Here is a 27,862-nt window from a genome sequence, read left to right on the forward strand (position 1 = left end):
ATCATGACCCAAGCCGAAGGCAGACGCTTAACGACTGAGCCACCCAGGCGCCCTCAGGTTAAGAATTCTTGTTTAGGGGCGCCTGGGTGGCTCAGTCAGTAAGCGTCTGCCTTCAGCTCAGGTGGTGATCCCGGGGTCCTGGGGTGGAGCCCCGCATCGGGCTCCCTGCTCCGCGGGGAAGCCTGCTTCTCCCTCTCCCACTCCCCCTCCTACTTGTGTTCCCTCTCTCGCTTTGTCTCTCTCTGTCAAATAGATAAGTAAAATCTAAAAAAAAAAAAAAAAAAAAAAGAATTCTTGTTTAAAGCACGATTTTTCAAGGAGCAGGTCCTCACCTCTTACTGAATCATATAATCCATTTAGACAGGCATGACCATTTATTTTTTACTGAAATAAAACACAACAGAAATGATTCGAGTATATGAGAGGGAATAAGACTATGCCGTATTTTGTGAAGTTTGGGGAAAAAAATTCGTAATCAAATGTGAATATGCGCAAGGTCCCAGGGCTACCTGTACTCGTCTTCAGAGTCTTGAGAGCCAGAGTCCTGCGCGAGTCATACCCAGCCCGAGTCCCTCCTCCAGGCTCTGCACGGCTCTCAGCCGGCCGCCATCAGACTCACTTCTGCAGATGTTCTCCACCGACCAGATCACCCCAGCCATTTTTTCAGTGCTTTTATTTATTTATTTATTTATTTAAGATTTTAATTTATTTGACAGAGAGCACAAGCAGGGGGAGTGGCAGACAGAGGGAGAGGGAGAAGCAGGCTCCCCGCTGAGCAGGGAGCCCCATGTGGGACTTGATCCCAGGACCCTGGGATCACGACCTGAGCCGAAAGCAGACGCTTAACCGACTGAGCCACCCAGGCGCCCCTCGTCAGTGCTTTTAGACTGCACTCTCTGAAGCCGCTTTCTTTTGGAACTCATTAGATGATGACGGGTGTAAGGTCGTAAGGTCGACATTCATCAAGTGTCAATTCAGCCCCAGACCCTAAGGACTTTGCATATTCACTCTTTGTAATCCTTACACAACATACAAGGAAGGCATGATCATGATTGGTGTTAGTATTGTTATTCCAGATTTACAAATGAAGGTGAGGCTCAGAGAGGCGTCCTGGCTCTCGCTGTGCAGGACTGCCAGGCTGCCTAGGGCAGGTGGCCCTTTTGGTGTCACAGTGTGGTAGAAAGACCTCTGAGTTTAGAGTCCAAAGACCTGCCTGTAAGACCCAACTAAGCCTCTTGCAAGCTAACCTCAGATTGCCGAGACCTAGTATCTTTCATCCCTGAAGTCACAACAAACTTGCGATTTCAAAGTTGTATCAGTGGAGATAATGCATGCATGCTTTGAAATCTGTAAATTGCAGCCAGCTATGTGTTATTTATATAAACTACGTCAGGCAGCGAGATGCGAAGGCCCTTGAGAGCAAGGACCCTGACTACATTCTTTGTCCCTCACCCCATCCCCCCGACACACCCTCCAGCTGCACATTAAATATTTGCCAATTGATTGCTGCTTAAGGACAAGAATGATGCCTATTATTCCCTTTCTCCAGCAAGCTTTAAAAAAAGTGTCCTTAATACACAAAAAGACTCCCTGACATTTGTTCTTGAGAGAGAGGAGGCTTCATGTAGGAAGCACAAAATGGCTGCCTTGAATCCATCAGGCAAGAGTATCCAAGCCTCGAAGGAAATCAGCTTGTGGACACTGGCAGCAAGGATGCTATTCTCGACCCCTGCTGGAGCCATTTTTAGATTGCTGGTGGTGGCACTTTCTAGAGAGGTGGTGGGCGTCAGGACCGTGTTCATGCAGGGGAGGCTGATGCGCAAGTCGTTTAACCTAAGTTTCTAAATTGCGTGTTGTTGTCCCTCCCCCCCCCCCCCCGCAATAATTCAGAAGCCTCGACGGCTCGCCTTCAAGTAAAATAAGATTAGTTTAAGCTGTTCGTGCTCTGGGTGAGGTTGTCAGGTGCAGGGAGCTAAAATTACCTGGAGCTGACGACAACCAGTCATGTCACCTGCCCTCTCCCAGGATGTATGGGCTCGGGATCTTCGTGATTATTCAATCCATTTAGCCAACAACTGACAATCAACCAGCTAGGATCATCTGCAGCTCTAACGGCTACTCAAACTTGAGTCGGCCTAACCCCTCAAGTTCTGGGTGCCGTCTCAGGGTCCCTTCGAGGGCTGGGAGAGGCCCCACGCTCCGTACCCGCCATGGGAACTGCGCCACCGCCCTCCCCCCCCCGCGCGTGGCATCTCCGGGCACGTGTCCCAAAGCGTGGCCGTGCGGTCCCTCCTCTCCTCCGTGTCCCCTGCTCGTCCACGCCTCCGCGCACAAAATCGCATGGGCAGCTACTCACACGAAGCTTTCTGAGTATAGGGCTGTTTGAAAGACGAAGTGTTTGAAACTCTGCTGGAGAGGAGATTTCAGCCATTTGGTCATCTGAGCTCCACATCGCAGAGAAACAAGCCAGGACCGGCAGAGTGGCTTTTCTACGTGCGTGCATTGTACACCTCGGTGTCCTCCTTCCTTCCCACCCCTCGCGGGGTCAGCGTTGTTTCCTTCATTTGGCCTGCTCCCAAACCACATGAAAAACTCACAGAAATACGAAGCCTTTTGTTTGCCTGACATCATAAACGGTATTCGGGTGTACCGCGGAACTGTCCCCAACACGCGGGGGTGCGTGGTGATCCACAGCTGATACTCGTACCTCCCCGGTCAATACACAGCTTTCCGGTTGGAACGTAAAGGGGCGTTTGCGGCTTTAACCGTGGTCTCCCTCCCAGGGCCATGGGACCTGATGGCCAATGCAGTTCTTTTCTCCCGAGGGGGCTGGGGGTTGGGCGCCTAGTGGCGCAGGCGGCTAAGGTTAAGCGTCCCGCTCTTGGGTCCCGTGGGGCTCTGCGCTCAAGGCAGAGTCCGCTTGAGTTTCTCTCTCCCTCCCCCTCTGCCGCCCTCCCCCGCCCCACACACGTGCTCTCAAATCTTTAAAAAAAAAAAATTACCCATCTCTGAAAAAAAAAAAAAAAAAAAAGAAGTAGAAGAAGAAGAAGAACGGGCCGGGGGCTGAGGGAGAGAGCGAGTGAGAGGGAGCCTCCGCCAAGCACGTTGTCATCGAGCCGCCATTGCTGGATTCTCTCAGAGCACGCAGGCACCGTTCGGAGTGGGACTCACGGAAGCGGGGGCCGGGGGTTTGTTTGCAACTTTACATTTTGCAGAGGAAAGGAGAAAGGGAGACTTTCAGATAGCTCTTACATAACCCTTCAGGCTATTCCGAGGCGGTCCAGCTGCCGCTTGCAGCTAGCCATGGCTGAAGGAGCGGAAAGCGAGGAGCTGAGAGACAGGCCAGCTTCGTCTGGGGAGGAACAATGCCTCGGCAGTCAGACACAATGGCTGCCTCTCATTTTCCAGGAACTCTTACAATAAGATGGAAAGGATCCTGGAGTCGCCTCGCAGGGCCCCCAGCTAGGGAGAGCACATTAGCTGGGCAGCTACAGATATGCAAATCTGCTTTGAGGGCTCCGACAGCCCAGGGAAGCCTGGGGGGGGGGGGCTGGGGGGGCTGGGGAGGCTGAGGAAGCCCTCCCGTTCTGCCGAGGGCCATTTCCCATCCTTGCAGGGACTTGACGTTCCAGGCTCCGCGGGGCCTGCCGTTTAGGGCCAGATACAAGGTCCGCTATCCAAAGAGCCTAGAGACTAAGCCTCAATAATGGTGCAAATATATGTCGACTGTCAATCAGTTGCATAGGTTATATCCTAAAATCAACATGGATGTGAAGCCTGCTCATGATTACTTAAACATTTTTCTTTTTTTAAACATCTTTCAGTCATCCTTTACTAGCCCTTTTGCAGCATGAGATTCCGGAACCTTCTGGTTTGTTCTTCAGATCATAACATCAGTTGTTCTTAAGAGAGTTTGTAGCTTACTTTATTTCAGGTTTGGGGCTTTTTTTGTAGACCTAAGCTTACATGAACGGCAGGTGCTTACTTAAGACTGTCCGCCACTACACACAGCTTACACTGAAGAAGCCTCAATTCTAGTTCCCTCCACCACACTTGTCTGTCCACATGGCCCTGGGCAGTGACCACCCCCCCCCACCAGCTAAATAGGGGAGGTGGCAAGAACATGGACCTACCTCACTGGGGTGTGGTGTCGATTAGCTCAGAGGTGCCCTTTAGCAAATGAAAACGCTGAATTCTAAAATTCGAAGAGCTTCCTGACTCCCTTTTTTTTTAAAGATTTTATTTATTTATTTGAGAGAGAGAATGAGAGAGCGAGCGAGCACATGAGATGGGGGAGGGTCAGAGGGAGAAGCAGGGAGCCTGATGTGGGACTTGATCCTGGGACTCCAGGATCATGACCCGAGCCGAAGGCAGTCGCCCAACCAACTGAGCCACCCAGGCGCCCGAGCTTCCTGATTCCTAAGGAAACATGGAGGAACACGTCAGACAGGCTGAATTTTTTGCTTTAAAACAGGACACGTACTCTCCCAACTATGACATTTACAGCCTGCCAAAGCTTTCGGTCATCCAGCCAATGTCCAAGGTGAAGTCTCCTGAGCTGCAGCTGACAATGACGAGGTGATTTGGGGCTGCAAAGGGTGTGAAGCAACCGCAGGACCTGGATCTTGTCACAAGAGAATCAGGTTTCTCTCATTTGTAATTTTGAAATCAAGCTTTCAGATCGAGATGCAGGCATGGGCAACGGACAACGGAGGGAGCCACCTAAAGCAGAGCATGAAGTGGTTCCTAAACAGTATCTTGACTTTGGGTTTGTCTTTATTATACATTAGGAACCTATTATGTTGTCGTTTAGTTCTAACTCAAAACTCCCCATGATGTTTAACCCGGAGCCTGGAAAGACCTCGTGAATAAGAAAGGTTCAGGGGAAGGAATCTGGTGGGGAGACACCAAAACACTTAAATAACTACCTGTAAGCATTTGGAGGTGGGTTCTGCCACGTTTGTTCAGTTGATGAAAATTTCAACCAGCTTAGGAGCTAAACAAATTATATGAGTCAATGCTTCTGAAGATAAAGATGTCCGATGAAAGAAGACTGTATTTGAAGTTTTAATTGTCATTACCCTAGTCTCCGACTTCATTTAAATTACATGGTAAACACTCATTCATTAAGGAGATAGAAACTAAAATTCAACTCTACATTGGTAGATCCAAAGGAAGATCTGCAGATCAACAGACCCATTGGAAGATTAGTGCTACATTGCCAACACACATACACAAGGAGTTGTTTTAATTTTGGTTTAGAGACTCAAGAATAAGAATGGGAGCAAGAGGAAAGTTAAGGAGAAACCTTAAAACATACAAATGACTTAAATAGTCCAAACTACTTTGTAAATCATCAACCTAACACCCGCCAGAAAAATCTCCAAATTGGGTGACTCTCCCAACAAAAAATTCAATGATGAAATGCTTTTCACTGAAGGAGCCTTACATTAAATATTCCAGAGGGTAATTTATTCTTCTATTTTGCCAAATGTAGTTTACTTTCCTATAAAACGTCTATAAAACTGTGGTAAATCTTATCTGTGCTAAGAAAATACATAAAATTGCTCATTAGGGAGCCCAGTTGAATGAATAAGACATTGTAACTTTTAAGCGCTTGTTAGAAGTCATTTACATTGTTTTGCTTCCTAATTTAAATTTATTGATGGCTATAGTTGCACAGTGATGTTCACCGCACGCACACATCACTTCAACAATGCGCATACGCTCTTACCGCCCCTATCTACCTGTTGGAAATAATGTCTAAGAACTCTTCCCAAAGATAATTAACAATTTTCACTCAAGAGAGAATTTCGTAACAGAACATGGGAGGAAAATTTTCTGTTCCCAGTATCTTTTCTTGTAACACTTATTGTCCAATTCCTTAAAAAAAAAAAAAAAAAAAAGCATAGCCAACATTGGTTTCACCTTTGGATATATTTCAGAAGGAGTAATCCTAAAGTTAATTCAAATTATTCACATAATTTAAACTGGAGGCTCTAGCTCTCTGAAATATACCCCAAATCCACCCACGGCTTTCCGCCTCTATTTGTACCACTTCCTTGATCCAAGGCTGCTACAGCAGCTTCCTGACTAGAATTCCGGCTCCTCATTACAAGCCTTTTTTTTTTCCCACGTTGCAGCCACTGTGATTATTTATTTTAAAAAGATGAATTTGATCACACCGCTTTCCTGCACAAAACCTCCCAAGCACTTTCTACAGCACCTAAAAGGAAATCCAAGCTCTCCAACAGGGCCCTCCTGGTCCCTGCCTCCCTCTTCTTCTAGGTAGAGATGCTGCCCGAGAAGCCCCTTCTTCCAAGCACACTCTCTAACTCAGGGTCTTTGCACTGGTCTCTTGCCTTTGCCCGGAACATCCTCCAGCCAGATCTTCATCTGGCTCCTGCTTCTCATCACTCAGGCAGTAAGCGGAGCTGCCCCCTCCACTGCGTGGCTCCCTGACCACCCCATTGTGTTATTTAATAGTCTTCCCTGATCTATGAAAGTTTTATGTGTAATCTGCTTATCACCTGTCTCTTTCTACTCGAGTGTAAGCTCCATGACAGTAGGGGACTAGTCTGTTTTTGTTTTCATTGCGATATTCTTGCCACTAAAACCGCATCTAGCACATAGCACCCCCCAAATGTTTAATGAAAATTACACTAGCTTGGCAGTTAAGTGCCTGGGCTTTGGAGTTGGATCAATCTGGGTTCAAATACCAGCAATTTACTAACTCGGAAGCCTGAGTAAGCTTATCTTTTCCAAAGACTTGATTTCTTTATAAAATGGAAATATTCATGGCGCCAGATAAACCCAAATTTAAATGAGGTAACTGGGACTCAAGTTTCCATAGCCAGAGCTCACACTGTTCTACTTGACATAGGCTTTCTCTTAATTCCCAGTCTGAAACTTAAGATCCCTTATGGATTGGGGGCAGGGGGGGCGGTTTGCAAAAATAGAGAAGCCCCAAACACTTCACATCATTTTGTAATAATTGTCTTTCAGAGACCCGAGAGCTGTTATTTTTTGGAGACCGTTAAGTAGTAGATTCTGGTGTCAACCTGCCTGAGTTCTTACCCAGCTCCTATCTTTACTGCTTGGCCAACTCCCAAACCTCTGTAAGGCTCAGTTTCCCCCTGGAAGAAAAAGCACTTCCCTCTCAGAGAAGGGAGATGGGGCAGCGATGCCATGCAAAGCACGTAGCACACCTCAGTACTTTACTGACACTCAGCACACAACGAACACTAGTTATTAAGGGTCAGACTGAATTTAAAATATTTCTTAGGTAAATTCAAGATCTAACATTAAGAATTGATACCATTAGAAGGAAAAAAAATGCATTTTCCAACATGGAAATCTGAATGACTTTAAAGCCGTGTTAACAAATAAATCCCAGATAACGCAGAGCCAGCTGGTGACCCATCTCTCAACTCAGGGTTCCTTCTGGCCACAAGCAACCGATGCCTTTGCTCTTGGCATTTTCTTCTGGAACAGACAGTCTCATCGCGTGTTCTATTTACACAAGGTCATAGGAAAACTTCAGTGCTATAAAGTATTTTAGAAAAAGGCCCTTCTCGGACTCATTTTATTAAACATATTCTCCCTACCTAACGTCTTATTTTAAGGCCTAAAAAAAATCTTTGTTTTAAATATTTAAACTCCCTATACTTTGTGCGGATCTAGTCTTTCCCCCTCCCCCACCCCATGTTCAAAGAGTTCCATTTCAGAAGAATATTCTCTTAAAGGCACTTTTCCCTCCGGTGTACACTACCCATTGGTTAACTTTCAAGGGAGAACAGTAACGATGGTGGATAAAAGCAACCATAGGGTAACATGGAGGCTTCGAGTCGTTCCTTTTCCGGAATCAGATGGGTAGATTTTCCATCTTGGGGTAAAAATTAACTGAATCTTTGCGTCTACAAGGAATTCAGACAGTCTGTCTTGTAACACATCTAGTGGGGGATGGGCTACGTGTGTGTGTGTGTGTGTGTGTGTAGGGCGTGGACGGAGACAACACACACACAGAACAACTCCATCCACATCCCTTCCTCTCCCTTTCCAGCTGCACGGAAATACGGCTTTGTGTTCGGTCAGGTGACATAAAAGGGGAAAACAGTAGCTCTCAAATTATATTTAACCTCAAATATCAGAGGTCACGAAGGGGTGCTCACATCAGCAGCTCCCCAGCCTGCGCGCGTGCGCATGCGGCGGCTTAAGTGGGCCCCTTTTAATTCCACATGGGTTTTCCACACCGTTTCTGGCATCAAGCACCGGTCCGCGGGACACCGGAGCGCCTTTGTGTCCCTTGCTGACACTCCGGCATTGTGTTTTTCTACCCATTAACCAAGGATAAATGACCTAGATATTCTGCCTATTAAAGCCTCATTTTTCTTTTGCCCTTTTGTTCTTTAGTGTACCACATTATCAGACGCTGCACACATTTTAAAGTATTCTCAGTCTCAGATGCCCTTTTGAGGGAGTAATAGGAGGTTTTTGTGTGTGGTTCTGTGGAGATATCTGGAGTGGAATTATGTGAAGGTAATTTAAGGTTTTTCTTCCTGTCCAGTCTGAAGACAATCAGTTTAGCGTATTACTAACAGCTAATCTAGCATAAGAGGATATATCAAGAAACTGTACAAAGGCCAGAATGCTGTATTTGCATCTATTGCGAATACAAAAAATAGAGTGAACACCAGTTCCCTACATACTACATTCTATAATTACATCTCTGCATATCATGGGTCACTTTTATTAAAAGCATCATTACTACAGTTGGCAGCAATTTACATTTTATCTTACATGATAGCAGTTTTCAAAGAAAAAAATAAAAGGACATCACAACAAAGAAAAACAATACATTTACAAAGTCATGTCTGTAAACTTCAAGGCTAGTTTAGAGCTGAGGTAATGCTGTTTTAGCTTTGTGGCTAAAGTAACAAAGTCCTTTAATTTAAAAAAGGTACCTGATTCTCTCTTCTCTCACTATTTATTCACCTATTTATTTTGTTTATACCAGTGCATTACAAGACCACGAGACAATGGAACTGTAGTTCTGTCTGGCAAGAACCCTCCCAGTAGGTTAATTTCCAAAGGGACCCTTCACATTCAACAGCTGCCTTATTATTGCTGCGCCTCAGGACAGAGACGTTCACACTAACGTGGAGATTGTCAGAGTGTATGGATGTGTGTGGATGCGCAAGTGTGGGAACCCCCATACGGTCAAAAGGGAAACCAATGAGCAAGTATGATATGTACGGTAAATTTCATCTTGACCTTCACAGCAAAAAAATTAAAATTAAAAAATTAAATATATAACTTCATACTTCCTTTGAGCAGCACTTCCTTCCATTAGTGCCACTCAGTTACAAATTGCTCTTTATTATAATACCAATGGTACCAAAAGGAAAAAAAAAAAAAAGCAGAGCATTATGTAAGTTTCCTTAAAAAGACATGATCACCTCTCAAATTTCACCTCTCCTAGGGATAATAAATAATGCACTGCACAATACTTAATGACCAAGATACCTTTTGACACACCTGTATAACATGACTTGGACTTTTTTTTTCTTTTTTTGCTACACTATGTTACAGAACAGCTTATAAAACTAGGTATGAACATTAACTGTGAGTGTAAACAGTAGGACTACCACTTGTCAAAAGTTTTAAACACTTGAACTGGAACTGGTACTGGTTATTCATCATTTTCATTGTTTTCTAGTTCGTCCCCCCCGTCAAGTGAGTCCAGCTCTTCACCCTGTGCTATTTCGTCTTCGAAGATGGAGGACTCCGCAGTCTTGTCCAGGTTCTCCTCGGCGTCACTGCCTTCCAGGTGCTCCTCTTCCTGGAAGGCGGCCCCCTCGGCCTTGTCGGGGGCCTTTTCTTCGCCGGCGCCCACGGCGTTCTGGAGTCCTGCTAACGCGGGGAACCCAGGCAGTGTCAATCCCCCCAGTCCCGGAGGTAGAAACATGGATGGGTAGAAGAGGCCTGGCGCCATGGTGGACAGGAGGAAGGGGTTGAAGGCGAGCGGGTTGGAGGGCAATCCGGCCGGGGCAGTAGCAGCACCAACAGATCCATTCGCAGAGTCAGCAGCCGAAACAGCATCTGTGCTTTTCTCAGAGTCTTTGTTCTCGTCCTCGTTCTCGTTGCCTTTGTCCTCGGCTTTGGAAGCGCCGTCTTCCGGCTCTCCTGGGCCCGAAGCCGTCGAGGCGTTGCCAGCAGCGGCGGCCGAGAGGGGGCTGTTGAGCAGCCCGCCCAGGCCGAACACGTTGGGCAGGCCCGCCATGCCCGGCAGCATCAGCGGCAGCACGGCCGCGGGGTTCTTAGCGTCGCTTCCGGCGGCGGCCGCCGTGGCCAGTCCCGGAGGGAAGCCCATGAGCCCCGCCAGCTGCAGAGACTGCAGGTTCTGGAGGTTCTGAAGGCTCGTGAGGTCCATTCCAGCAAACAGGCTGTTCACCAACAGAGGGTTGATGCCTGACGTGGAGGCCGCCGCCGCGGCCGCCGCCGCCGCTGCCCGGGCGATCTCACTCTTGGGCCTTCGTCCTCGCCTGCTCGCTCCTTCTCCCCGCACCACAGGGCCGGTGAGAAGGCGGTCAAACATGGACTCAGGAACAAAACCCTGCAGCAAACGGACAGGCAAACAGTGGCTATAAACGCGGCTGGCCAAAACTTAATTTCCAGGCGGGCCCTCCTGACGCATGGAAAACAGACATTCTGGACGCAAGTACATCAGCAACTTTTTCCCTTCTAAATTAAGCGTGCTGGCCAGACTTAGGAAAGCAAAACTTCTATCTTTTAGCACCACGTGAATTCACTGTATTATGCAGAATTGCAGAAAAATTGTTAAAGGCTACTCTACCGGTGAGGAAGAAATGTCAAGTTACCAGCATCCGTAACTAACTCGAGAAATAATACATCACGAGCAAGTTGAAAAGTATGTGGAACATTAACTAAAATTACATCTTAATATCTACCCTGGAGAGATAAAAACTATGATCACCCCAAAACAAATGTTTTTAGCAGCTGTACTCCTATTTGCCCAAGTCTGGACACCACCCAGCTGTCCTTCTCTGGGTGATGGATAACCACACACAGGGGCACGCACACGCACTGGAGGGACGCTCAGCAGTAAGAAGGAACAAACTGCTGACACGTGCAACCCACTTAGATAAATCTCAATATGAAGTCATCTTAAAAAGGTTATAGAATTTATGCTTCTGCTTATAGGACATCCTCAAAAAGACAAAACTTGGGATGGAGACCAGATCAGCAGCTGCCAGGGACTAGGGGTGGGGGTGGTGGTGGGGGAGAGTAATACAAGGGAACTCGGAGTGGGGGAAGGTGATGGACCAGTCTGTATTTTGGTTGTGGTGGTGGTTCAAGAAATTACACGTTAGGACTGACAGAACTGTACACAAGAGAAAAATAAGAAATCTTACTGTATACTTTAAAAAAAATAAACAAGAAGAAATCAAGACACTGACAAATTAATCTTAAAAAGACGTTAAAGCGGAAAAACATTTCAGGCAAAACTGCTGTATGCTTTATTAAAAAAAAAATAATCTTAATCTTAAGATCTCAACCGCCATGAATTCCATCCCACAGGTGGGCTCTGAACAAGACTATGAACGTATATGTCTATACAATCCTTTAAAATCAGAGCCGTCCAATGAATCCACTTTGGATTAATGATGTACTGATATAAGAAATGAGGATGTATTACATCAATTCTTTTAAGCTAAAGATAAGTTATAATTGAATAATCCATGGTCAACAGAAAAGAAAGGCAGGCTCAGGACAACGGTTTTGTATAAACACCTGTCCTGACAGAAGTGCAGCATGTACTTACAGACTGCTTCACTATCTCAGTCCAGTCCGGAGCAACTGCAAATTCAGGGTTCTCTTCCAGCCACCTGGGCAGGTCCTTCATTGGAGGCGCCATAGCTCCACCCATCTGGGGAGAGGCATTTAGAAAATGATCTAAAAGCACATACATTCCCCCCTGCCCCCCGCCCCACCTATACATACACACACGTATCATATACAGATATCCTGGAAAAACATGATTGTTTTTCCTTAAAAAGATGACAGGATAAAACGCTTCTTTCTGGGGTAAGAAATCACATGGAGATCAATTCCCTTTCCCAAACATTCACCTTCTTTCCATTTCGTTTATTGACAACAGGCACCCTTTCTTCTCCCGTCAAAGTGTTTATATCCAATTTATTAGGGTTTCGACATCTATGTCGTTTCTGTTTCGGTTTCTGAAATGAGGAAAACAGCACATCCGCATTCTTCTGCAAAAAAACCCAAGATACATATTTAGTAAAATGGTATTTAGTAATTATTCTTCCCTGCATAATTGACAAAGAAAACATAGTCGTTCCCCACCCTCCAAGTAATCTCTACACCCAACGTGGGGCTCGAACTCACGACCCAGAGATCCAGAGTCACACACTCCACTGACTGAGCCAGCCAGGCACCCTCAGTCAAGCCATTTTTAACTACTATAGAAGTTTCAGCAATCATTTCAGTTATTAGAAACCATACTTTTCTTTAAAAGGAAAAGCTGTTTTTCTCTTTGTACATTAAGGAACTAAATGATCACGTAAGCTGAGAATTCGCTTTTCCTTTTGTCTACCAATAACCCCACTTAAAGTCTTTTATTCCAATGTTTAACAAAGTCATGGTATTTTTATTTTTTTATCTTTTTTAACCAAGTCATGGTATTTTTAAAGGAAACTTTCTCAAGGACCTTTGCTAATTTCTACTCAGTGACTTGGACAAATACAGAGATGACGTCACGTCTATGACAGACTGTACCTGAGAGGCAACCCAAGGGGTAAAAAGACCTGTGCAGGAGGGGGCGTTCTGAGCGGCAAGGACTCAACTCAAGCTGAACTCAACAAAATAAAATGTGAAATCCTACACCTAAGGTTTTTTGTTTTGTTTTTTTTTTAAGATATTTATTTATTTATTTATTTGACAGAAAGAGAGAGAGAGAGAGAGAGAGCACGCACGCAAGCAGGGGGAGAGGGAGAGAGAGGGAGGGAGGGAGATGCAGACTCTCCATTGAGCAGGGAGCCCTACTCGGGACTTGACCCCAGGACCCTGGGATCACGACCTGAGCCGAAGGCAGACGCATCACCTACTGAGCCACCCAGGTGCCCCCTACCCTTAAGTTTTTTTAAAAAAAAACAGTCACTAAGCATATAGGGAATAAAAGATCTGCATGGCCAGCTAGCAAGCAGTTTATGTGACAAATCATCTGGAGATACCATTTAATGTAAGGCATAAGTATTAGTTGTTTAAAAAAAAAAAAGAGGCTAATGAAGTCCTGGGCTGTATTAGCTAGTCAAATTTCTGCAAGTAACAGCTTCATAGTATTCTGTGCTGGTCAGACCTGGTCTGGAGGCCAATTAAAGTGCATTCATGAGTGTCATCCCCATAATGAGACCACCTGAAACCAGGCCATGTAAAGAATAACTGAAGAAATCGTATCTATGTGGTGGAAGGAGAAAGTAAGAAAGTGCATAACAGGAGTCTTCAAATAACTACGAGGTTGCCCGTCAGCCCTGAAGCTGGTTTCTCTAACGTAAAATATACAGCGACAGAAACTGGAAAACGTTCGTGATGAGGAGACATTCAAGCAAACGCGGAGGGACCAGGGATTTCTATGTTGTACAGGAGAATTGCGAGGGCTGTCCTCGCAGGACTCGTCCCGACTGAACTCTGTAGTACTTACTGGTACATAACTTGGCATATCAACAGTGTAAGTAGGATGCAGCTTCAGCCATTCAACTAAATCCTTATTTTTAGGAGCGTCCTCCCCCACCAGCCTAGTCCCGTCTTCAAGATTTATCACAGGGATCCGCGTGTCTGGGTCCAGCTGTCCAGGAGAAGGAATGTTTCTTGTGGGTGGGGTCTCTATATCTTCTTCAAAAGCTTTGGTCACCTCAGCATCCTCCTGCAGAAAGTTGACAGGGGTCTCAATTCTTCTCTTATGAAGAGAGATTCCAAAAATGTCTTATCTCAAGAAAACCCTATCCTAGCATAACAGATCTTTGACCAAAAAGGGAAAAAGTTACTTGAAACAATGTCAGTTTTGGAACAGCTATTAAATTAGAAGATGAAACTTTAATATCCTTCTCCACACTGTAGAATTAGTAATTAGGTAGGAAATTCACAGTCCATCAACGCTCCATGTTTGAGATCTTAAGCCAGTCACTAGGGCATGGGCAGTGCAGTCTGAGCTTCGCATGCATGAAAGGTAGCCTCTCAATCTCTCTTGGGGCTCTTGGGAAAATATCATTAAAGAAATTATAATTAAAGGAATGTTCCCACAGCCAACTTGTACACAGCACTCTCTGAACCATACAATTTTATCGGGAGTACAACATTTTGCGGCAGGTCCGTGTGGCAACCCTGAAAATACCACGTCTGTCTGAAGTCCAGCCTCTACCATGGTCCAGCTGGTAGCCCTCACATTGTTACTCCAACCTCCAGACATCTTTTATGGCAGCCCATCTGTCCATTCCTATGGCTCCAACTTTGGTTCAGGCCTTTATCACCGCCCCCACCCCACATCCCTGTGGTGTTCTAAATGGTCTCCCTGATTCTAGTTCCACCCTTCTTGACTCTGACTTCCCCACTGCTATGTCAGAGTCAGGTTTCTAAAAATGCATTTTTCCTAGGTCAAAACAAAATAAACTGTTTGGATAACTGAATCCCCCTCACCTTCGGGATAAAATCCAAGTTCTTTAAGATGGCAATCGAGGCCCTCCCCGATTTATATCCTACCTTGTATCCGAGCCCACTTCTGCTGAACCTCACCTCCTCATCAGATTCCCCTGCTGCCATGCCAATGACCTTCAGTTCATCAGACATGGAAGGCTCTCTCTGGCCTCAGTCCCTTTGCACGTTCTCCCTGCAACCTCTTCAAATGACCAACTCCTACACAACCTTCAAAACAACCGAAGTATGGCCACGTCGAAGGAAATTTCCTCATCTTTGTCCCCCCGTATCTTCTTCCCTCCATTCCCATTCTTCCTTTGGGCACACAAAGTATTCCAGGCGTGCCTCACGGCTATGATACATTACTATTTATCTGTCACTCATCTTCAACACTGAGTTCTCCAGTGCAAGCACTTGTTAGGCCCTTATTCTTCACAACCCTGTACTTGGGGGTGGGGCCAGCACACAAAGGGACGACTTCTACCATGTTGCCGAATGTGTGATGACTGCGTCCTTATTTTTCATGGCAACACAAAACGGTCTCCAGTCTGAGTACTGACATAATACAAGATTTTAGGATTTGTCTTGTCCCATACGAGTAACATTGCTGACCTTTATACCGCTTCACTATTTCGTTTATCTATAGATTAATCAGCATTTTCCTTGTATTGTATGTATAGGCACTTAACCATCCACAATACCAACTGAGTAATCCTGAAATTCTAACACCTGACAGTAAAACAAACAAAAACTTAAAAATACACCTCTAACATCTATTAGGATGTTTTGGGCTGGGTTGCTTATGTGACTTTAGAAAAAGAGAAACATTAGTAAGTTCTTCAGGATGACTTAAAATGTGTGAAACGAATAAAGTCAGCCTGAAGTTTAATACAAGATATATAATTACAATAGGAAAATAGCACCTGGCTCACACTGTTAATTCCTGATGGCCAGGACCACAGACAAGTATGTGCTGTGATTCAAATATGAAAGCCAAAAGTAAACAAAGGCATGAGATGCAGAAACTCACTAACTTGTTGATGCTTATGGAGGAAGGAATTTCAGGGAACAAAATCTATCAAAGTGGTCTGATGTGTTTTGGTGGTTTCAAATGTGGAGGCTAATCACAATCCCCAATCAACATTGGGGACCACACACCTAGAAATGGCATTTTTAACTTACGGAATAAGCAGTTACAGCTGATCCATCACAAGGTATATTTTTATAAGATTCTAAAAGGAATCATATGCTCAACAAAAATGACCGTTATTATGCTTGGTGCATGGTAACGAATTTTGAAAATTAACTTTTAATCACCCAGATGCTTCTGCTTCAATCAGATCCCACCAGAGGGCAAATTCCAGTGAATGCCATTTTGTCATTTCTAAACTTTAACTCAACCACCCCTTTACTACCCTTATTTGTTATTAAACTTTCTGGAGGTTTCAAGAAATAGAAAATAAGCAATAAGACTGGGGTGGAAAAAGTAAAAAATATCAAAACAAACATCTCCCTCCTCTCAGTTTCAAATTTCACCGTTTCCCAAACTGTGGATCCGCAGGGAAAGGGCCCATCATTCCCGGAGTGCCAGCTGCTCGTGCACAAACAAGCTCCAGCACCATTATGCTGACTTGGGTTCCAAATCGATAAGGCTGAAGATACCCAGTACTCATGTGTCCCTTAAAAAGGGACCACATGTAATCAGGTTCTTTGGGGGTAAAACCCTCGTCATTATGTAGGCAGTGCATTTTTAGGTGGCATGGTTGAAGAAGATTAGGGAAGATAGTTATTCTGATTACACTGCACTCATGTCCTTTGAATTGAAAAACAAAATGTCAAAATCCATTGGCACATACATTTCATACAAACCTAAACTAGCCCAGATCTTTACTCAGTTGAGATTTTAAAAACAGCTACAGTTACGGAGGTAGTTAGCAATCACTAGCTTTGTATATGAACACAAATCTTAAGTCTGAAACTAAACATTTATACTAATCTAATAAATGCCAGGCTCCAAACAACATTATTTTTAAGAGCAGAAGCTTTTTCTGCCTCAGGAGCTCAGAGATGACAATTACAGGCTCAGAAGAACATGTTTTTGTTTTGGGCTAGTCTTCCGAGAGTAATCAATATATCAGCATCTTGGGAGGAATAAATCCTCAAGCTACATTTGGTTCAGGCCGAGTGATCGGTATCAGTGCTCAACACAATTTTTCAGCTCCGAACCATGACTGTTCATTGTGGTCCTATCTCTGTAGTGGAAGAGGCCGGCTTTAACGCCCTGTCACTGAGGGTCACAGGCCAGTGTCGTCAGAATGGCAGGGCACTGGCTGCCACTGTGGGCACACACAATGCAAGTGAGCTCCTGAACTTACTGCACTCAATGACGTCCGTTTGTGGCTCATGAAAAGCAGATCGAGACCCTCCACGTTTTTCCTCCTTCCCCGCCTCCTCTTCATGGGAGGCTCTCCATCCACCAGGGAGCCATTAAGCAGATGCCTCGTGGGTGTGCGTGACAGGCCTGCCTGGAGCAGCTCCATTTGAGTCTTAAAGGCATCGGACACTGGTGTCGAGACATTAGGCAAGATAAACTTTGAAGTAAGAGATGAAAAATTTGAGGTAGAGCTTGCTGCCTCTCTCGAGGCCTTTGATAAGTCTACAACTTTTTCTTGTCCATTTTCTGAGACCACCTGAGACTCCCGCAGCTGGGCAACCATTTCCATGAGGTTCCGCCGCTTGGCAGCTCTTTCGGCCTCGATTTCAATTTTTCTCCTCCTCCTCCTCCGCTGGCGAGGGACAGAGAGGTTGAGGGCGTCTTCCTATTGAAAAATCCCAATAAAATAATGAGCCCAAATTGTATCTGCCATATGGGCTGGATTTCACAAAGAACAAGAAGCTTCAGGTATTAAACATTCATAATGGCTGAAAGAGAGCTGAGGAAACGGCAGCCATCTTAATTCCAAGAAGGACCAGTGAGCCGCGAGCTCCCAGACTGAGGGACGATTTAGCGCGCTGGCCTTTAAACAGCAAAGCGAACTTACCTTTGACAACTGAGGAGAGGTCGTGAGGTCCTCGCTCCCACTGATGCTAGCTTGGCCGACCATGGAGAGCTCGGCAAAGCTCCTCTTCTGCAGGGGGCTATCCATGGTGGGTGGCGTGTAACCAGGGATGAGGCCCTGGAAATCAAACATCTGGCGCCTGTTTACCGGCCATTTGCCCTTCAGCACTGCTTCACAGATGTTGTCTAATCGGTTTATCATTACTCGGTCCTGGAGGGAGAAGAAAAGTCACACGAAACTGTAATAAAGACATGGTGAAAATTACCAGATAAATATTTCCATCAAGATGCTAAAGAGCAGAAGAGGTTTAAAAGTCAATCCGTGGGCAAAAAGTGAAAAGAAAACAAAACAAAAAGCGAGTAAATAAACAAAATCTGCAAAAACTGCTCTGCTCTGGTGGAAGGTCCTAAAGGTGGCCCCAACACAGAAAGCCTAATCTTTTTCCAATTTAAACAGTGGATCACATAAACCAGGAAACATTACATAGCCACCTCTGAAATACTTCAAAAGTTAAAGAACTGTCGGTGAACACCGGCAGACAACAATGGAACCCTGCGTTTAGCTTCTGGACGCTCTGGTGCTTCAGACCCACTGGCTGGATCACAGTCTGTCCCAGGAAGTGGGACATCATTAGCGTCACTATTAATAAAGTTCAGCATTACGAAATGGGCACTACCCTAGGAACACCTAATGAATGTCAATTTGCATTCCCCACCTATTATCACTTCAAATTTCACTGAAGCGTGTACATTAAAAATTTCTAATTACAGCTCTTAGGCCCAGTTTCCATAGATTAAAAGTGTCTGCTACGATAGACCTTTTGACTGACCTGGGAAACTCCTTTCTATACTCAATAAGGGAGATCAGCATAACAGGGTATAAAGAGAAAAAAAGGTCTTTAAGAATACACTCTGCAGCTAAAAATTTCACATTGTTTCTTACACAACTAATACTGTGGAAGAGCAGCCTGGAGATGAGTCAACTGAAGCTTGTTTTTGTGTCGTTTGTTTTAAACCAGACAGCCCTGTTATGGTGAATGGGATGATTATGTCCCCACCCTGAAAAACAGACCCCAATTACACACGGATTTATTATAAAATTACACTAGTTAGCCAAAAAAGTACTTTCTATTTGGCTTCTGGGTACAGATAACTACATTCAGAATTATTTCATAATGTATTGGAACAAATGGGTGGGTCCATAGCCCAACCTCTCCCGACTTGAGAAGACGATAGGTTTCCGAACCTGGGAAGATGTCTTAAATCTGGAAGTTCTGTTTTAAATTTAAAAAAAATTAAAACACACATTTAAAAAAGTCCACGCATTTTCTCTTGTGCACCTCTTTCTCAAGTGGTGTAATTGCTACAGAAAACACTATGGAGGCTCCTCAAAAAATTAAAAATAGAATCACCATGTGATATATAACCAAAAGAATTGAAAGCAGGATCTCAGAGATGTTAGTAGACTCATGTCCGCAGTAGCACTGTAACAAGCCAACGCAGGGAAGGAACCCAAATGTCCCAAGGACAGATGAATGGATAAGGCAAATGTGATATATATATACAATGGAACATTATTCAGCCTTAAAAAGGAAGGAAAGCCTTAAAAAGGCTTTCAGCTTTAAAAAGGAAGGAAAGCCTGTCACATGCTACCATATGGATAAAACCTTGAAGATAAGCTGAAAATAAGTGAAATAAATGAGTCCCAAAGGGGCAAATATTGCAAGATCCCACGTATATGATGAGGTATCTACAGTAATCAAATTCACAGAAACAGAAAGCAGAGTAGTTAGTGGTGGTCAGAGGCTGAGGGGAGAGGAGAGGGGGTTGTTCAATAGGTATAAAGTTTCAGTCATGCTAGACAAAAAAGTCCTGGAGATCTGTTTTATAATAATATGAATGTATTTAAAACTACTGAACTATACACTTAAAATTGGTTAAGATCATAAATTTCATGTTATGTGGTTTTTACAATAGAAAAAAATTAAGAAAGAAAGAAAAAGAGAAAAAGAAAGAGCTCCATACATTTCATTCTGCTAAAAGGTGAGTCTATGGAAACAACATTCCATATACTATAACGGACAATGTGATTAATTACCAACCTAAAAAACTTCAAGGAGCCAAAGAGCCATACAAAGCATTCTACTTCCTATCTTTCCTTCATGTTACCTTTCCTATCCTATTACGAAAGTACTGCACAGATTTTAAAACATGAGAAAAATCTAGTCTTCGTACACTGTCAAAGTTTACCTTAAAATTAGCCGGAAAAAAATCAAACTAGAATGATTTCCTGTACCCCACTCTTTTTTGGTCCACAAAACAAAACAACAAAAAAACCCCACCAACCTTAGGCCAAAATGAGAAGGCAAATGTTCTTTCATGAAGGAGCTGAGCTACTGAAGGGTCTCCATCCTCCATGTAGAACCCATCTCGGGTTTCATCCCTAGCGGTGCTCATGGAAGCATTGCTTTCCTCATCAAAATTCTTCCCTCTAGAGACAGTTCCTACTGAGAAATGAGTTAAAGTGCATTACTCACCACCAGAGTATCACTGGAAAAGAAGTTTAGAGAGGACATGGTAAAAATTTGAATATCAACCAGCTCCATTTTACTGAGAACCTACTACATGGCCAGTATGGCATTCGGCATCTTACAATCTTGTTGTTTAAAGCTGGTGATGGCCCCTTCATACAGATGGTGTTATTCTCATTTTATGGATGAAGCAGCAGATGGGCTTAGGTAGGTGACATCACTAGCTATCTGACGTTGAGCACGTACGTCTCAGAGGAGGCGGAATGACAACCAAGTCTCTGACTCAAGAGCCTCGCCACACAATGTCCCTCCACACAGGAGAGAGGGCTAACGACCTGCCGGAGTACCAAGCCCCAGCTCCAGCGGAACAGTACAAGAGGAGGCTTTATTTTTCCTCTGTGTCGGGAACAGCAACCTAACTGCGACATACAAAGACAACTGGTTATTTTCAGATTCTGCTTCTACCTTTACTTTGGACTTAAAACGAAAATTAAGCATCATTTGTTTTAAAATAATTACCAGTATTGATTCAGTGAATGACTCTTCTCCTTCACATTTAATTGTCCAAATTAAAATCATTTAGAATTCTTAATACACTGCTACTATAAAGTTAACCCTATTCTTTTTTTTTCTTTTTTAAAGATTTTATTTGTCAGAGAGAGAGAGAGGGAGAGCGGGAGCACAAGCAGGGGGAGCAGCAGAGAAGCAGGCTCCCCACTGAGCAGGGAGCCCGATGCAAGGCTCGACCCCAGGACCCTGGGATCATGACCTGAGTCGAAGGCAGACGCTTAACCCACGGAGACACCCAGGTACCTGAAGGTAACCCCTATTCTTAATCCGGAAATCATTAACGTGCCCATAACCCTCTTCTGAGAGCTTAAGTTGTTCAAAATTCCGTGTTTACATGGGGCATGGGAGCAAAACGTACACCTGAGCATAACCTGAAATTACCCATTCGCAGAAGAAAATGTACACTAATTACCCTTAAAAAATAAAAAAAAAAAAGCCCCTGTCACGTGACAGGAAAACATGGCCTGTCACAGCCGCCGTGGTGGAATGACGAGAGAGGCCCAGATGGCGCGGCATTACCTTCAGGCTGGGAAGATTCCTCTGACTTATCATCATCCTCCAGCTTTTCTTCCTCGTCCTCTTCAGAACCTTTTTCTGAAATAGACTTGGGCCCTGTATCTGCACTGACCTCCATCCCTTTCAGTTCACTTTTTACAGAGCTGGACTCGGCCTCACATCCCTGCTTACTGTCCTTCTCCCCGCCATCGGTCTCTTCCTCCTCTTCCTTCCCCTCAGCTTTCTCTTGGGCAGCCGCACTTCCAGACTCTTCCGCCCTGCCTTCACTTTGTCCTGTCGCCTTGTCTTCCTGAACGTGAGCAGACGGGAGGACGGCAGGAGTCTGGCCAAATCCAATGGCCAGTGGGGTCAGGGAGGGCATGTTCCCTGCCCCTCTGTTCTGAGCAAAGTTTTTGTGTGCATCCAAGAAAGATAACTCGGGGTCGTTGAGGATGTGATAATCCGTCCGACTGACCCCGTGTTTAGCAGCACCAACCAGCAAGTCCCGGTCATGCCTCCCACATTCCCACCACTCCGGCAGATCCAAACTCGGCTGGCAGAGCTTCAGCCTCTCTCCCAGCTGAGGGTGATGAAGAACCTGCTCGCGTATTTTCCGCAGCAGCTCGATGCGGTAGAGAGTTCTAGAGGCACGCTCTTCTGTGATTGGCTCGATCATGGAGGAGAGGTCAGGTGGTTCTGTAACATGAAAACAATTGTATTCACTTGGGAAAACCCTAAGTATGCTCTCAATTGCTCACGCTCTATTTTTCACTGTACTGGGCCTTTTACTATAGAACTTTTGTTATGAAGAGAACCTACCATCATCTGGCTTAGCGGGCATTCGACACACTCGCCTACACATGGCCACAAAACAACTGAAGTATTTCTCCAAACTCTCATCAGACTTTTTGTCAAGTCTGGCAAAGGCTCGAAACTGGTTCCAGTCAAACTGCTGTTTCATGGGGTCAAAAATAACTCCAAAAGTAGATACCACACGGTAAAAATCAGCCTCTTCTCTTCTTGTCCACCTATGAGCAAGAAGACATTAGCTTGAACTGTACTTGAGTAAACAGGCATAGAGCTTATTCATTTTTTTCCTCTCTTTCCCTAAACTTAACACACGGTACTTATTCTGGGGGCGAGAGACAGGGGGCTTTGATGTCCTGAGGCTTTCTTTGATCACCGTCTGGGACATGATGCCTAGCCTCTTGCCGGCCGAGAGGGGCAGAGGAGAGAGGCCCATCCCAGGAGCTGAGGAAAACCCTGAAGAAACTCACTTTTGCCGTTTCTCGGATATTATAGCTTCCCTTTCTGCTTCTAGTGCTCTCACTTCCTCCCGGGGCCGTCGCCTCCGCCGGTCAGTCTTCATGAGAGCCTCTTGCCTCATTTGTTGCCTTTTATAGCTGCGCTGATAGGCAGTAATGAGCCGGCGCAGACGGGTAGTCAGGGTTGAGGTGTTGGGCCAGTAGAGTTGGCCTAACTCAGTAGCACTCTCACTGGGCTTGCCTGGGGAAGCGGAAAAAAGATTTCTGAAATGTGTAGCTGTAATCTTGCAATACACAGGATTTTCCATCAAAACAAGATGACTCATTAACATTCAAGTGACAGTGTGGGAAAGGGCATCTCAGTGCTCTCATTTTTAAAATATAAATAAAGGATAATATTAGTATGAAATTTATAAACAGTTTTCTTTTTTTAACTCCTTAGCAGGGAGAAACAAGTTTACTTATCAGTTTTATGTAAAGAAACCTAGAAACCTACTTTATGCCATGAACTACAATATAAGGGTGCTCTCCTGTAATGTACTTAGAATAATAATCTTGAGCGCAAAACATAATCACGTAATTGGTAGCTAATTATCTGACATTAGGGAAAAGGTCAGCATTCTATAAACTTGCAATATTTCAGATTCCTAGCAAATGCCCTACTCTGAGATAAATTTCTAAAGATGCTTTAAAAATATATATATATATATACAAATTATCATAATCCAAAAAGTAGTTATTTCATCAAAGAAATTCAATGTAATGAAAAACCCATAATAAACAATTAAAATTATTCACAAAAGGAATGAGTCAGTATAGAAGAAATAACATTTGAAGATACCATCGTCATAAAGAAGCAAAAGTGCCGGTACATGAATAATGTCTGCACAGCACACATTTGCTCTGGTCCGTGGGCTCTGATGGAGCTTTACCTGTGGTATGTATTTCCATGGATTCCTCTTTATCTTCTGGAGGAGAATTTGCAAATTCCTTGAAAGCAAAGCAAGAAACAGAATTATTTTAATTTGGGGTTTCATTTTGCTTTATCTTTTAAAGAAAGGGCCAGTATCTATAAAGTTTAACAAGTCTTATATGGGCATATGATATTTTAACAGTGCTGTAAAAGTCAATATACTCAAGTTCTTACATCTATCTCATCCTTGAATGGCGTCCTGGTTGGTTTATATTCTGGGTCTTCGTCTTCTCTATCAAATTCTCCCCTATATTGAAGTTGTAAAAAAAAAAAAAAGTTTAAATTGTACAGATAAGCAAGAGACTGGAGGGGGTGGGGGTGCTTGGGGATGACTAATCCTCTGCCTGATGCTACTTTTAATTCTGGGTTTGACATCAAAGGCAACCTGATCAGTATTTAAATCGTGCAGCCATGGGGGAAGAGGCAGGCGGGGGAAGTGTCATTTGGAAAAAAACAAACAAGTTTCAGATGATCTAGGTAATATATTGCATTTAAATAATCATTATGATACATAACAGACTATACTGGGAAACATCACTGAAGTTCAAATCAGATGCAGCATAGTGCACAGTGCAGCGTAAGGACTGAACCCTGCCAATAGATGTGACACTGACATAAAGTTTATTAAAATTTTTAAATGTCCTTCTTACCCGTCACCGCCATCTGCTAGCATGTCTGTTCCTCTCTGCTCGGCAGCGATGGCCTTGGCATCGGGCATACCAACTCGTTCCAGGAAGCATAGTGCGGGGTCAGCTCGCATGGAATTGTACTTCTCGTAGCCTGCGCCGTCCCCACCAGCCCACAGAGGACACGCACAGAAACAGCAAAAGGGCCGTCACTCACAAAAATCACAGCACTGCCATAATACACCAAGTTCAGCTCTCAACTGAGACGATCGCTTAGGAACCTTGTTTTTAGTGAAGCATTCCACAGAATGCTCACTACGGGGCAGATTTTGGGGGGTCAAGTTACAGTTCAGGGATGGTATCCGAATGACCACAGACACGAAAAGAGAAACAGGTTCAAACTAACTGCAAGCAAGATGCCTGGGAAGATTTTTGACCCTATTTTCTCCAAGATCTAATTTTGCTTGACATTTAAAAGGCTTCATAATGCTGCTTTACGATCTCTGCAGGGTACTCTGCGTCCACCCTGTCCTCCTGCGAACGGCTCCCAGTCCTGCAGGAATGCGCACCGCTGGCTGAAAATCCCTGTCTACGTAAGGCCAGCGAACCTGTCTTATTAGGTTTAGGATGATGCATGTCAGTAAGATGACACTGTTCCCTCTATGGTTTTCAAACTGCAATTTGCTTTTTGACTGCCCAAGTTGACTAGATGGAAAATGGCAGATCCCAACAGTGCACTGCGGGAAAATGATTTTTAGGCTGAGCTCACAAAACGCGGCTGCAGTACGGAGGCAGAACGGCACAATTCAATTAGGACGTGTACTACAACACACCGCTCCTAACTGCTGTAGAGCCGCAAGCCAAACTGTAATCATGAAAGGTTTTATAAGCCATCATTCTCCCCTTTAGTCAGGCCGGGCTGCTGAGAATACCTCCGCGACCTCCAGAGAATTGGGATTATAATCAGGAATCGCTCACTGTATATATCATGCCAGTTCTGCATCCCCAGCCTTTCAAAGTTAACAAGGCTGCATCCCGCTCAGGGGAGCCGTGAGTTCTCAGCACTGACATTTGTGAAATATTGCTTGGAACAAAGCCCAGGAGGCACTTGTACAGATTAATAGCAGAGGTTAAGCCCACCGTCCACTTTGACACGGGTTGGCAGAGCCAGCAAGGGGAGCCGTGCTAGAAGCAAAGTTTAGGGAGCTATAGGACAACTTGGCTATTATTAAAACAAATATGGTTTGGGTTTTATTTACAGCCAAGAAAGAAATGTTTTCTTCTCAAATCCTCAACAAACATTCAAAAACAGCATCTGATATTTACAGTTCATATTAGATTTTTAGTACAGGAAAATGGTGGAAGCCAAGAGTCCTTTGGAACTATCCTCATTAATATTATGACTTTGGAAAAGGGTATGCAAAGAGTGCTAGCGACAAAGCCACACAGTCAAGATGTGGTCAAACGGGAACATCACTTACCGTGTTTGAACACTCCAATTAGGAGGGACTTATCCGCCTCCTTGTCCCACCAGTCTGTGGGGACTTCAGCATGGAAGGGTTCAGGGATCCACACATCAGCTTCACTGTAAACACACCGTTCACACGGCATTTATAACACACATAATGGTAAAGAAGAATCTGCAGTAGCCACAAACACGATACACAGGCTCGTGTGCCCCCTTCCCGCAACACGCATCCGAGCATCGTGGGAAGCAGTGAGCAAAGGCTGAGAAAAAGGGTGTGAGCCTGTCACTTTCTACCCTGGCTAGAAATGGACTCCTGCACACAGTGTCCCATTTTAAAGGTCACCTCAGGGCACCAGTAACATGGTTCCCACCTTTTTCTACGGACCGCGTACATGCAAACACGCTCTCCCTGGTCCCCTCCACGTCCCCACGCTCGCTCACAGGGTAAAAATCGCACTCTGGGCGCGAACAGGGACGTGCGCCACTAATGGCTGACGAAGGTGTCTTCCGACTGCCCGGGTTATTACAGGGAGGTACAGAGTGGCGGGCACGTGCACTAACCTTGAGTCAGCACCCTCTAAAATCTTATCTGCCTGGTCTCCTATAACTTCTTGTCTCAGGTAGTACAGCATGCGGACACGCAGCAGGACCCTGGAGAGGAAGACAGAGGGGGGACAAAGTTCTTCACTTCAGGACTGTTTGCCAACAGTGGCTTTTGGCAGCTGCCGCTGCTCATCCATCATCCTGCCAAGGCTGATTAGCCATGCTGTACGGCGGGCTTGAAGCGTGACAGATGGTGGCACATAATCACCTCTGTGTGGTGCTTTCTGCTGGCTTCCAACAGGCCTGCCTGGCAACCGCTCACGCTGCACGGAGAGGGACCGAGCTCAGCCCGGCTCAGGCGCACTTCATTTACTTCTACCTAGTGCAGCTTGTGAAGTTTAGACACGTACCCTACCACTGCCTCTGAAGTATTGAAGCAAGTTTGTAAACAACTGAGCAGATGGCTTTCACTAACTGTTCTGCTTCATTATCTCATAAAATTTCCTCAGCTGCTGCCTTAATACCATTTTTGGAAGCACATCAGAAGTTGTAGGAATAAACGAGATATAAAATCTGGTTTTACTACCTTACAATAAACCCTCAATATGGAATGTCAGGTTTTTCAGATTATACAACTCTGCTTCCGAGCAAGGAAGATGGTGATGGGGGTGGGGTAGAGGGTGGGTCCTCACTCGTCTCGCTTAAGGAGTATTAAACATTATTTATATTCCTTCTAGTCCATATTACCTGGAAGCCTAGGTTGTAGCTTAAGAAATAAGAAAATGACACAAAGGAGGTTAAAATGTGTCCAATCCACTGACGTTCTTCGTCATTCTCAAGGAATCAGTTTCTAAAAACTCATGGAATTCGAGGAACCAGATTTTCAGTATCACTTGGATCTCCTCAATGGCTTAAAATTAGTATTTCAGTAAAGCTCACCTGGTAAATCCCAAAGGCCCAGGTCGACTCTGAGTTCTAGCATCTCCTGCTGGACAGCCCCTGCTGTGCACTCAGGACTGAGTATTTGAAGACTCACCTCCTTGGCCGTGAGTACACGATAATAGTAAATGCCCCTTCCCTAGCTGGGTCATCCCATCACACATTTAGAGGGTGTTTTACAGCTGACGGATCACCGTCACAATAATCCTATGATGAAGTGGGGCATGTTATAATTCCCACTTCACAAACGTGAAAACTGAGGGTAACAGAAGACCAGTGACATATCCAAGGTCACAGAGTCACCTTGAGCATGGACCACTTGGGATTAGGCCTTCTGACTCCACCGCCTCACAACGTCTCTCGGCACATGGCAAGGGTCCTTGAAAATGTCAAAACGACAACCAGGGGCAGCTTCCCCAAAACAGACTACTCCCGCATACATGAAAAGGTAACCCGTGATACGCCTGCCTCCCCACCCGGTGTCTGCTTTTGAGCAACATGGGCTCTAGATGGACAAAGTGTGAGGCTGTAAATATCTGAGTAAACTCCAGTGTAAACAGTCATTCTGGGTATTTCATTTTAATTTTTTAAGATTTTTCTTTTGGTAAGATTAAAAATTGGCTGTGCCACACTGAACTGGCAAAAGAATAACAGTATGGGCCTC

At 44.8% G+C, this 27,862-nt stretch overlaps 1 protein-coding gene across 2 annotated transcripts in view; it reads right to left on the minus strand.

The window, feature by feature from the left end:
• Nucleotides 1-8,634: 8,634 nt before the first annotated feature.
• The window catches only part of CHD7 (chromodomain helicase DNA binding protein 7), a 184,621-nt gene continuing 165,393 nt past the window's right edge, over nt 8,635-27,862 (minus strand). The window contains exons 24-38 of one of the 2 annotated variants that reach the window (XM_028108815.2): nt 26,278-26,367; nt 25,730-25,833; nt 24,273-24,402; nt 23,797-23,869; nt 23,582-23,639; nt 22,662-22,890; nt 22,204-22,412; nt 21,409-22,080; nt 20,135-20,292; nt 17,772-17,999; nt 17,106-17,549; nt 13,742-13,963; nt 12,153-12,293; nt 11,846-11,950; nt 8,635-10,615 (exon numbers count right to left, since the gene is read on the minus strand). In XM_028108815.2, coding sequence (XP_027964616.2) covers nt 9,692-10,615; nt 11,846-11,950; nt 12,153-12,293; nt 13,742-13,963; nt 17,106-17,549; nt 17,772-17,999; nt 20,135-20,292; nt 21,409-22,080; nt 22,204-22,412; nt 22,662-22,890; nt 23,582-23,639; nt 23,797-23,869; nt 24,273-24,402; nt 25,730-25,833; nt 26,278-26,367 — 3,787 coding nt within the window. In that variant the 3' untranslated portion in view covers nt 8,635-9,691. Of the gene's footprint in view, nt 10,616-11,845; nt 11,951-12,152; nt 12,294-13,741; nt 13,964-17,105; nt 17,550-17,771; nt 18,000-20,134; nt 20,296-21,408; nt 22,081-22,203; nt 22,413-22,661; nt 22,891-23,581; nt 23,640-23,796; nt 23,870-24,272; nt 24,403-25,729; nt 25,834-26,277; nt 26,368-27,862 lie in introns of both variants that reach the window. The other variant, XM_028108792.2, reaches the window with a different exon arrangement.

Source organism: Eumetopias jubatus, unplaced genomic scaffold (assembly GCF_037043125.1).
Source record: "Eumetopias jubatus isolate StellerSeaLion01/CBP00866 unplaced genomic scaffold, mEumJub1_p1.0 scaffold_4, whole genome shotgun sequence".
NCBI lineage: Eukaryota > Metazoa > Chordata > Mammalia > Carnivora > Otariidae > Eumetopias > Eumetopias jubatus.